The 12,571-nt window shown below is 48.2% G+C and overlaps 1 protein-coding gene and 1 pseudogene across 1 annotated transcript in view; one reads left to right on the plus strand and one right to left on the minus strand.

Annotated features, from left to right (window-relative positions):
- LOC136651764 (G protein-activated inward rectifier potassium channel 1-like) overlaps positions 1–12,571 on the plus strand; it is a 32,439-nt gene that overhangs the window by 18,272 nt on the left and 1,596 nt on the right. Inside the window, exon 2 of the mRNA XM_066628429.1 lies at positions 1,367–1,583. Within this exon, the coding sequence (XP_066484526.1) occupies positions 1,367–1,583 (217 nt within the window). The remainder of the gene's footprint in view (positions 1–1,366; positions 1,584–12,571) is intronic.
- LOC136654512 (5S ribosomal RNA) lies at positions 8,228–8,344 on the minus strand (annotated as a pseudogene).

Genomic DNA, 12,571 nt, shown 5'->3' on the forward strand with positions numbered 1-12,571 from the left:
CTAGGAAATAGTAGGCTTTCAACGCAAACAATGTCTGAATAGTCATCAGTCCATTCCATTTGCATCTTGCCTTTCTTCTGGTATGGGAATCAAGGTGGTCTCCTATCCAGGTGCTGACTTGACCTTCACTGGTTCATGCTAGTGCCAGAGCTGGCCCATCCATGAGGCCAACCGAAGCTGTTACATCAGGCAGCAGATGGGGGGAAGTCTTCTCAATCTGCCTTCTTGCCTGCACTTCTCCTCCTTCCTATTGCACTCCCTGGATTGGAAAAGGAAGAGAAGGACAGAGAGAGAAGAAGAGGAAATGTGACCAGGAAGAGAGTACTGAACATTGGAAAGTGGGAAGGGCTAAACATTGGAAAGTGGGAGGAGCAGAGGCAGTAGCACATGCCCTGAGACCATTAGCATTTTGTGTCAGCATAGCTGAGGACCTACCACCTCCTTGCAGAGATTCTAGAAAGAGAGGGAGGGTTCAGTACTCTGCCAGTGAGATATTAGTTCGTGATGCTTCATGATACCATGTGACTCTACAATTATAACTACGCTTCTACCCTGGGGAGAAGCAATGCTCCAGTGGCATTAAAGAGCCCCAGTGTGGAACCCACCCAGGGCTCTTGGTTCATGTGAACTAAGTGGGAAAGGGGACGTAAGCTCACTCTCGAGGAAGGATTGTGCTCTGCACAAGAGAAGACTTGCCCATGGTAATCTGCAGAGTTGTCCAGTTTGAGATAAGCTCTCTTAGACCAAAGTCCAGCTCACCATTGGGCCCCAACACATGGCCATTGATTGTTTATTGTGATACCCATTATATAGCTCTGGGGATAGGGCTGTTGCTCAGTGGTAGATTTCTTGCTTTGTATGCAGAAGGTCCCAGCTGCAACAGTGGTATAGCTAAGGCATCTGATACCCTGGGGCATTTCCCATACCCCCCCATAACGCCCCTCAAAAAATTTTAACACCCCAATATGACATCTTAGAGGCCTCTGAGAGGCACTTCTGGTTTTCAACAAAAACTGAATGTGCCTTTCAGAGGCCTCTAAGACACCCCCTTATGGTGTGGTAACTGAGGCAATGTGCCCCCCCGCCCGGCTTAGCTATGCCACTGAGCTGCAAGCCTTGGCATCTCCAGGTAGGGCTGGAAAAGACCCCTGCCTTGTACCTGTAGTGCAGCTGTCATTCAGCATAGACAACCCTGATCAAGATAGCCCAATGAGCTAACTTGGTAGGTGGCTATTTCCTTTGTTAATTCTATTCCAAACGTGAGTCATGGCCTAGCTAACTGCTCCCAACGGCACTCAGCGAAAAGCTTTGCGCCACAAAGATTTCTTCTTAACTCTCTGGGATTTCTCTCCATCTTTCTCTGTAGTCACGACAGACGCCAGAAGGTGAATTCCTGCCGCTAGACCAATGTGAGCTCGATGTTGGATTTGGAACCGGGGCCGACCAGCTGTTCCTTGTATCTCCTCTCACCATATGCCATGAAATCAATGACAAGAGCCCCTTTTTTGCCCTCTCGCAAAGATCACTGCAGAGCGAGCAATTCGAAATTGTCGTCATCCTGGAAGGGATTGTTGAGACAACAGGTAGGAAACAGAATCCGATGCACATCCGGTTTCTCAAGGGAGAGGTGATGGGGCCTTGATCTGTTTGGAAGCTACGTTGTCTGCCCAGGAAAGCCCTACTGCTTTGAGATGAGTTAGCCCTTCTTCCGTGGGGGAGGACGATGCATGGGAGGAGGTCCATCATGGAGGTGACGCACTGGCTTCCTGCACCAGCGACACTGCTGCCTGTCACATACCTAAAAAATGCCAGTATTGTTATTATAATAACTGTTCCCCTGCACATGCCCGATCTTGTCTGATCTGGGAAGCTAAGCAGGGTCAGGCCTGGTTAGTACTTGGATGGGAGACCGCCTGGGAATACCAGGTGCTGTAGGCTTATACCATAGTCTTTCGAGATGGAAGGTTGCCAACCTAAGCCACTTTTCAACTATAAAAGAAGGACCACAAGTGCCCCCAAAGCACCAATCAGTGTAAGATTTAAAACATCCCAATAAAAACAATACACAATCCAAACACAAATTGAAACAAAGTCAGCAATTAAACAACCAAGGATTGCACAATTAACAATCTAAGCAGCAAAAACATTGCTTAATTATTATTATTATTTTAATGATCTAAAACAGGAATATCATGCAAATTGGATGCAGGAAATTCGCATATTCATTTGTGTTTTGCCCTAGAGGTCCTTTATCTCTGTAATTTGAAAGGTGTGATTTGCAGAATAACAGTTTGCTGATACGATGGTCCAGATAAAAATAGATGGCTGGAGTGAGAAGAAGCTAGGCTAGGGAGCAAAAAGAGTGGGGAGGGAAAATGGGGATCCAATCAAGAAGTACAGCATATCGACCAAGAGATCTGAGGACAACTTATTACTGCCTTGCAAGTTTCAGAGCTGAACATTGATATTTAGAACATCTTGCAGGGCTGGAGCCTCTCTCCAGCCCAGTTCACGAGGCTCTCCTTAGAATAAAAGCTGCTCTGTTGCTGTTGGAGCCAGCTCCTCAGGTTAACACTTCTGCCTTAACCAGAGTATGGCTATACATCTGTCATGTTTCTTCCAATTCTGGCCAAGGAGAGAAAAGATGTTGGTCTGATGAATGAACCTCTCCCCTTCAAAGGCCAGCACAGAAGCTCTTCCTCCTTTTCCTTACTTGTCAGTCCGACTTTCTTTTATTTCCCAGAACAGAGAAAGCATGACTTGGCACAGAGCATCAGGTGAGAGCATCACCCACACATGCTCTTGTTTTTGGGTTACAACAAGGAGGACTGCAGATGTACTTTTTGAAAAAAAAAAAAAGAGAGCCTTGAATTTTGGCCAGATGATATTCCACTGGGTACCAGCTGGATCTTCATCTGAAATCCAGTTAACCAAGTATTGTCCTTGTCCATTTGGCATTTTTGCTTTAGGTTCTGTAAGCGGATAACCCCACTTTGCTGAAGACAGTGACAAAGCAAAAGGATGGGGTTTGATTTAGGGCAGTGGTTCTCAAACTGGGGCGTCACGATGCCCCAACCAGAAAGCCCTGGCCTCTGCCCACTTAAGAGGTGGTCCCCTCCCCTCCCTGGTGCACTTCTGGAAGCTACTTCTAGGTACCAATGAGCCCCATGATCCCCTCCCCTTCCTGGTGCACTCTGAAACTTAGCATCTGTACCACATATACCCCTAAATCAGCATTTCTCAAACTCCCAGGGAGTTTGAGCCCGGCTGTAAGTCCTTGGGGGGAAGGGGGCAGGCAGCTACGCAATCACCAGGAACGTGTTGCTTTGAAGGGGCACAAGGGCTTGACCGGACTTACCACAACCTGCAGCAGCCTCCCAGGGGTGTGGAGAGCCCCACGCCAGCCTCCGCAGGACCCCGCAACATGCAGAGACTGCGAAAATAACGATCACGACCCACTTCTGGTTTTGTGATGGCAAACTGGAAGTGGGTCATGATCATTAGTTTTGCATTCTCCGCATGTTGGGGAGCCCTGAGGAGGCTGGCGTAGGGCTTCCCGCACCCCCGGAAGGCTACTGCAGGCTATGGTAAGTCCAGCCATCAAAGCAACGCGATCCTGGCGATCGCGTCGCTGTCTCCCCCCTCCCCTGCAAAGACACAGCGGGGCTCAAACTCCCTGGGAGTTTGAGAAATGCTGATTTAGGGGTATATGTGGCACAAACCCTAAGTTTCAGAGTGCACCAGGGAGGGAAGGGGAGGGGATCATGGGCCTCGTTGGTACCTAGAAGTAGCTTCCAGAAGTGCCAGAAACTGCCCTGTAGCTGGTGCAGTTTGCAGTGCTAAGGTAGGGAGCATTATTGTTTTTTACTTTTTAAAAACTTGTTCTAATCCTTTTTTAAATCAGATTTGCAGGGATAGGTCACGATCAAATGACTTGGATTCGAGCCGCAAAAGCATGCATTTTTTGTGAATCTTATGGACTTGAGGCATGTACTTGGGCACTGACTTGGATCTCAGGGATTTTACCCTAAAAATTAAAAGACCCAAATAGACTCGAGTCAAGACTCGCTTTTGTGTGTGCTTTCGACTCTGTTTTGTGTGTGTGTTTTCTTGCTTGCTTGCTTTCATTGCTCCCACGACTCCACTTGTTTCTCAAAAAGACTTGGACTCATGTCAGAAAACAGCTCTGGACAAGTCGCGATGGCTGCTTGTTAGAACTCTTGGGCAACTGGAGTCAAGGGGGATAGAGACTCGAGACTTGAGGTCTCTGGCACATCCCTGCAGATTTGACTATCCGTGGATTCTTGCATGCGCAGGGAGTCCAGGAACGGAACCCCCACAAATGCCAAAGGCCCACTGCACTGCACTTTTCAAGCAACATACCACCCCAATCTTGCCTGTGACCCCTTAGCAAAGAGCATCCTGGCCCTTATTGCATATATAGACAATGAGGTCACCCTAGTGATGAGCATATAGTGGGAGACTTTCATTCCTCGATGGTTTCTGCCTAAACGCACGTCTGAGCCACAGCCAGAGGTCTAGCAAATGAGACGGTTGCAGAGAGATTAATTATGTGACTTGTGCCTCCAGCATTTTGGTACTCAGCAATTGTACTGTAATGTGTGGGATAGGTTTTTTTTTTAAAAAAAAAGTTCTCATTTGCAGTTGTTGAAAGCAAGAAGCCCTGTGCTTTGGGGGAGGCGGGGGATGGGGAAGGGAGCAAAGAAGTCCCCAATTATTCATCACTCTGAGCTAGCTTTCACTGGGCATCAGCTCTAGAACATGTAGGCTCAGCCCCAGGAACTGCTTTCAAGTCCTGCAATCTCCCACCATAATAGCTTTTTGAAATTGCTCGATTTTAAGTGATTGTAACAGTAAGGTTGGGAATGGGATGTCCTGGGAGACTGAGACACTCTTCTGCTGTGTTCAGTATGTGCCCGTGTTTTTATTAGGCTCAATCCCATTTAAACAGCACTGCTGATATAGTGGAAGGGACAGAGCCTGACTTCTGTAGTTATTTATTACATTTATTGCCTTGTCTAAAGATGAGCCCGTTTGCCCTGTAGCTAAGTCACAAAGCTGTGCCGCCAAAAGCAGCTTCATGCACCTTTGAAGGTTTACATTGCTGGTGCTGGATGCGTGGCATCAGTGAGTGTGCAGGTGAATGAACCTTTGCTGATAGGCCAACAAAAGCGTCACAAGCGATGGCAGAGCAGGTGAAGGAACAGAGCCAGTTTGTTGATTGTTACATTATTTTCTGTCCCTTCCTCCAATGAGCATAGGGCAATGTAGAGAGTTTTGTGCCTCTCCCTGCCCATTTTATCTTCCCTGTAAGGTAGGCTTGGCTGAGAATGAATGAGTTTCATGGTCAAATAAGGATGGGAGCCTTGGTCTCCTGAGACCAGGTTAGCCCAGTGGTTCCTAAACTGTGGGTCACAACCCACCAGCAAGTCACAAGCCAATTTTCAATGGGTCGCAGAAGCACAGGACTCATCACCAGCTGCCACTCGGCTGTCTTTGGCCTGTTCCAGGCTTTTTGCATGATGTTTTTGTCACTCCAGCCAGCGCATGGCCCAGGACTCACTGCTGGCTGCCGCTGTCACCGATGAGAGCTTCAAATCTCTTCAGTCACTCATCTCAGTAGGAACTACAATTGCCTTAAATCTCTTATTTTATGTCAGTGGTTCTTAAATGTTTTAGTACCAGGACCCACTTTTTAGAATGACAATCTGCCTGGACCTCCAGAAGTGATGTCATTAACCTGGAAGTGTTGTCATGGCTGGAAATGACATTATCAATTTAGGTTTCAAATCTAAGCTGAAGGTTTGTGCTGTTATTCTGCACAGCTTGGAATTCAAATACAGGTGGAGCCTATTTATCCGCGTTAGTTCCGTTCCGTGACTCGGCGCGATTAACAAAAAACGCGTTGTGCTAAATTCCATAGAGTTACACTGCAAATACACTGCAGCCTGACACTTCTGGATGGAAGGAAATTAAGGCAGCTGTTATCAATCCCCTCCCCTCCACTCCGTACTCAGCCCTCCCCGTTGCCAGCTGCCCAGCTTCTTTCACATGGGATGCCCTATGCATTTCTACTCAGAAGTAATCCCCATTGTAGACATTGGGGCTTACTCCCAGGAAAGTGTGGAGAGGATTGTAGGCTATATCTCATGGTTTGCTTGGTGGGAAGGCTTGCTTGTGTCCATGATTGCCTGCACCATGGGGGGGGGGTTTGCTTGTGTTGGTAACTGCCTGCACCATCTCAATGGGGGGGGCAATTTGGCAAACGCTCCCTGGGTTTTTTAAAGCAATCCCCTCTGTTGCTACCACACCTTTCCCTGTGTGAGTGAGTGAGTGAGTGAGTGAGTGAGTGAGTGAGTGAGTGAGTGAGTGAGTGAGTGAGTGAGAGCTCCACCTTGCTGCACGTGTTCTGACTACAGAGATTTTCGGCCCCCCCTTCCCCTCTTCAGCCTCTTTGCTGGTTCAGGGGCTCCAGGAGTGTTACTGTTCCTTTGCAAGGGGAACTTCTTCCAGAGCTCCAGGGCTATTGCCCTCCCTGGGTGAGGCAGAGCCTTTTTGCAGTGTTTTGGGCTGCCTGGAAATGAAGCGAGACACCTTCTTGGCATCCTTCAGTCTCGGAAGACTATGGTATCGCGCTCTGAATGGTGGTTCTGGAACAGAGTGTCCTCTCCAGTGTGCGAAGCCTGGGTAATGTAGATATGGAGGATAGACTGTTACCCATGCAGCAAATCCTCCCTCTCCACATCGCTGAAATGGTCCAATGGAAAGGCAGAAGCCAATATGGTTGGTTCCAGCGGTGTCGCAGGAGTTGCCAGAGCGTGACTGTATACAGCCGCGAACTGCCTCAGGGACTCCGGCTCCGGATTTTGCCTCGAGGTTGACTCCTGAAGCCTTTCCCATAACTGGATGTAGCCACAAGGCAGTGGAGGTTTGGGATCAGAGTTTTCCTTCTCTCAGATGAGCTGCCTTCCCAGGCTATCGAGTCCCATCTACCCGGTGGCTGTTTAGTTGCCTCTTACGACAAGTACAGCCAAACTGAGGGCCTATTCTTGTTCCCAGCCCCCAGCGAGACACCAGCGCAGGGCAAAGGAGGCAAAGGTGTGTATGACTTTTGGTTTCCCCCACCCCATTCGCATTGGGACAAATCCGCAGATAAAAAAATCTGTGGATAAATAGGCTGCACCTGTCACTCAGAAGTTAAAGCAGAATGCAGACTTGGATCCTTTTCCAACCACACAGCCCTCCCCCCTTTCCAGCATCCCATCTTCCCACCTATTCAGGGCAAAGCACCATTCTTCTCTCCTACAGTATCCCACCGTGTGCAGCAACTCTGTACCCTACATTTTCAGCTCCATATTTTCAACGGCAGCAGAGCTAGGTGCTGTGCGACCCACCTGAAATTGGCTCAAGACTCATCTAATGGGTCCCAACCCACAGTTTGAGAAACACTGTTTTAAGCTATATCGATTTTTTGATAAGGGAACGTGTCTTATTTTTACCGCATCAGCTCTGTAGAACATCACTGACATGCCTTATTTCAGCACCAGTTCCAGTGATGTGAGGGGCAGCCGGTGGCGAGTGCTGGGCTTCGCGCCGGCCGCGATATGTGGGGTCCCAACAGATGGTCAGGTTAAAAATGGGGTCAGGGTGCTAAAATGTTTGAGAAGCACTAGGTTAGCCACTAAACCACACTGACTCTTCAGGAACAGGGAGTCTATTCTGAATACAGCGCAAATCCAAATGAGACACAATGTACTGAGCTCAGGATGCACCTCTCATCTTTATCCGAGGCGCACAATCCAATTGCCGAATGCTTCAGCCAAGAGAAACACAATCTAATTGGTGGATCACTGCCCTGCCCAGCAGTCTCACGCAGTGTAAATGTCCTTTGAAATTTTTTTTAATAGAAAGTTATAGGTGAATAAAATGCACAAAGCAGATTTTCAAGCTACTTTTAAATGTAGCAGACCGAAGTGCAGAGAACAGTGCTGGAGCTCTCAAGCCTGCCTGGAAGGAAGTTTTGCAGTGCAATCCTATTTGTGTCTACTCGGATGCAAGTCCTGTTGTGTTCAGTGGGGCTTACTCCCAGGAAAGTGCTATAGGATCACATCCGTGGACTCTAAATTCTATTTGTGTGAAAGGGGGACCAGCCCAAGGACTCCTGATGCCTGGTTGTCAACCTTCAGTCTCGAAAGACTATGGTATAAGCCTACAGCACCCGGTATTCCCAGGCGGTCTCCCATCCAAGTACTAACCAGGCCTGACCCTGCTTAGCTTCCAAAATCAGACGAGATTGGGCATGTGCAGGGTAAATGCTGTCCCTCCTTCCCTGATGACATGTTAGACTCCTAACACTCTCTAATTTTCTAGCTCAGTCTTCTCCTCCCATCCATGTTTCCTCTCTGTCCCTTTTCCAATCCAGGGTGCGGAAGGAGGAGGAAGAGCGGTGAAGGCAAGTAGGCCACATGATGGGTATACCTCACTAATTCGGTGCCTGAGGCTTCAGTTGGCCTCATGGATGGGCCAGCCCTGTGTGGAAGTGAGGAACTGGCTGCAGTCCATTAGAGGGGCCCATATCCAGTTATCCACAAGATAATCTCTTTTATTCAGGACAGGTTTTGAGGGCTGAGACCCGGCTCACACCAAGTCCTAAGAATCCAGGGACCCACCTGTTCCCAGTGGCGGACCTCCCCAGCCCTGAGCCCCGGGGCAAAGGTCTACGATGGCGCCCCCCCCGCAGGATGCCACCAGCCCCCATATACACAAAGCCCCCCACTTATCTGGAGTACACGGAGCCCTACGTGACTCCAGTATACACCGGGAAGCCTACTGAAGCTTCCCCAGGCTCTTAAACTGTGCTTCTGGCAAACTGGAAGCACAGTTTCCAATAGCGTCAAGAGCTTCAGAGAGGCTTTCGCAAGGTCCTGGAGGCACGTGAGGCTCTACTCCTGGGGCATTTGCCCCTTTCCATTAATGGCAGGTCCATCACTGCCTCTTCCTTTTCATGTACATTGCGGGTCCGTTTGGGAGCAATCCCCATTCATTTCTCATGATTCCAAATCTCCCAATCAAATAAGGAAGGATTAGCAAAACATGCCTAAGCAAATTTAGCTAAGTCAATAAAGACTGCCAGGAGACTGACCGTCACCAGAAGGAGCAACAGGTAATTCATTACCTCTGCAGGGAACAGGACTGATGGATGGACTTTGCAAACGTGGCGCTTTTTCTTTCCCATTTTGCCGCATGCTCTCCTCCTCTCCCAAAGACTGCTGTTCTAATCAAGGCCAGCCCTTGCATTGTCAATCATGAGCCTGTTTGAGACAGAGGCTCATCTTTTCCTTTCTTTTGCTTTGTTAACTTTCTTGGTGAACTTTTGTGGTTGTGCATCATCTTCTTTTATTCTTCATCATTGTCACAGAGCCTCTGTAGGCAACATTTTATGGATGAGGCCAGTGTTTTTGCTGCAGTAGCTAGTGGTTAGAATGCACCAGGGAGTCATATGGACTGCAATTCTTCAGAAATGCCCACTATAGTCGTATCAGAATTCAGCTTCCTGATTTCATCAAATCATGTCTTACTCTAAGTATGTACTAAGGAGCTGCCTGCCTGTTTTTCCTGTCTACAATAGCATGTGCGGGGAGCAATGGTGTTGCTACGGGGTGCAGGGGGTGGGGTTGCACCAGGTGACGTGCGCAGGGGGTGACACCACAACTGGTCAACATTTTTAAAAACTTGATATTTCCAAATACTACCATCATATGATTTATCATTCGATGTGTGTTTTCATGCAGACTGCAGTGGAAGAAACCATGTTGAAATATCTCTATTCTATCTCAAGTTGTAGCCAAAAAACTAGCAAAGGCAGGGGGGGCAATGGAGCATCACTATGCCCACCACTCAGGGCATAGCCCCACCCACTGCATGGGAGGAGATCCTTCATGGGGGTGACGAGCTGGCCTCCTGCAAACCCTTGTGATGCCACTGGTGGGGAGGGATGATCTGGATCAAAATTGTAGGAGGGGCTTTAACTCTCAGCCCCTGCTGAAGTTCTAGCCATATCTCTCCCCACTCCCTTTGCCCCAGGGGAAAGCTCCCCTTGGCACAATAGCAGTCAATGAAGAGGTACATCTGAATTGGGATGAGGTGGGAGGGCAAAGGGTTAAATCCCTCCCCAGTCCCATCTGGATTGCCCTCCCTGTCTGGCTTCAGATCAGGTGTCCTATTTTAAAAAGGAAAAACAAGCATTCAGGAGCTCGGGGCTTGCTTAAACTAGGGTGTAGCTCAGCTTTCAGTTTAGCTTGTGGTAAAGGCAAGTGAACATATAAAACATGTGTGAATGTGAAGATGTGCCTGCAGAGATGTGGGCAATGTGGAAGGAAAGCTCCAAAGTCGGAGAGGTGAGAGGTCAAGGTTTCCGGTGACTGAGGAGATGGCTTCCTTGCCCTACTTAACTCCTTGCCTCTCTCTGTCCCTAGCAAAGACCAACTAATTGTGCCCCACACTCGCCATTGCGGAATACAGTGCAAAACATGTAAAGACATGCAAATGGTTTCATTGGCATCACTTATTCGGGTCATTAAATCCCACTTTTCTTGCTGCAAAATGTGAGTTTTGCAGAGCGCCCATGGCCAAGAAGGCACGTTCTCTTTTCTTCTCTTTCAGAGAAAAAGAGGCCTGGAGGCAATTTTGCATGCAATAGCTACAAATGCCTTAATCTTTCCAATCCGGAGATTGCCGCAGCAAACGGCTTCTTGCACACTGTCGCACCAGCGGATGGTGCCAAGAGACTGTTGGTGCACAGACCTCAAGGAGGGGATCTGAAGGAGAGGGGCAGACAGAGATTTCTGGAGGGGTTTCCAGCTTACTAGATAAAGTCTCCTCCTTCCTCCCCCCCCCCTCCACTCCCATGCAGCAAGCCATTGTGTACTCAGTATACTAGATCCACCCACACACTGGATTCACTGCATCAGGGTATTTGTCCCAATTGCAGGCATGCATTTGAGAAAATGCTGTGTATCAAGCTCATAATACAACATATAACAAATCACTGTACAATTTTTTTTTTTTAAATTCCAGCACTGATCTCTAGAAATGTGCCACTAGTTCGTTCAAATTACCAGGAGAGATGTGTGTTTTACTCTTCTGCTGAATGCACAGATCACAATACAGATCACCAACATTGCTGTGTTGTTTGTTGTCATAGAAAATTATAGCACCCATGCTTTCTGAAGGGCAGTATTTTTGCATTAGGAAACAGTGTTCAGCATGCTGCTGAGAGTCGGGGGGGGGGAGACGTTTTGAACATGGAGTGTATGAACCTGTGTCATGCTTTTGCACAGATGCAGGAAATAGCTCCCTTGAATGGGTGGGTTGATTTGTTTTTTTTTAATACAAAGGCAGGGTATGGCTTTCTAAAATAAATACATCTAATATTCCAAATCTGTTCTTCAACCCGTGGGTTGTGAAGTCTCTTCTGGGGAGGTTGCGGCAACCTTTCAAAGCCTGTGCAAGAGATGGCTTGGATTGAGACATACAAAATTATGCAGGGAATGGGTAAAGTGGACAGGGGAATGTCCTTTTCCCTCTCACAGCACACCAGAACCAGGGAACAGCCACTAAAATGGTGTGTTGGGAGAGTTAGGGCAGACAAAAGAAAATATTTCTTAACTTGGGTGTAATTAGTCTGTGGAACTCCTTGCCACAGGATGTGGTGATGGCATCTGGCCTGGATGCCTTTAAAAGAGGATTGGGCAAATTTCTGGAGGAAAAGTCCATCACAGGTTACAAGCTGTGCAACCTCTTTCGCAAGGTATGTGCAACCTCCCAATTTTAGAAGTAGGATCCAAGTCTCTTGTTGTCTTGTGTGCACCCTGTGGCATCTGGTGGGCCACTGTGAGATCCAGGAAGCTGGACAAGATGGGCCTTTGGCCCAATCCAGTGGGGTTCTTCTTATGTTCTTATGTTCTTATCCAATCCTATCAAAACTGAATTCTTGCTATAATCCTGCACAGTCTCTTCTTGCTGTCTTTCCCTGCAGCTCCTGAGGATGGCCCTACTCAGGCTGCTACCTCACAGGGTTGTTGTGAAAACACTAGTGGTGGGGAGAAATTGGGTGGGCAGGGGTGGGGTGGTTGGATCGGGTCCCGGGAGGGGGGGCAGGACTGGCAGTAGATTCCCAGTTTTATAATTACTTTATTTATTGCGATCATGGCGCAAAGAGGTTGAAGACCACTGCTCCAAATGATTGAAATGCTTCTTATGAAAGTTCTGTTTAAGAACATGAGAAGAGCCCCGCTGGATCAGGCCAAAGGCCCATCCAGTCCAGCTTCCTGTATGTCACAGTGGCCCACCAAATGCCCCAAGGAGCACACAAGACAACAGGCACAACCTTGTAAGTTGTACTTGCTGAGAAGTGATGGGAGGGCAGGTAAGCAATACATCCGGCTACTGAGTAGGGCAGACAAAGAGTCCAGGTGGAGGTGTCTGAAGCTGGGAGTGAGTTGTGGATGCAAAAGTGGCATTAGCTGCTAGTCAGATTGGACACTGGCTG

This window comes from Tiliqua scincoides, chromosome 5 (genome assembly GCF_035046505.1).
Source record: "Tiliqua scincoides isolate rTilSci1 chromosome 5, rTilSci1.hap2, whole genome shotgun sequence".
NCBI lineage: Eukaryota > Metazoa > Chordata > Lepidosauria > Squamata > Scincidae > Tiliqua > Tiliqua scincoides.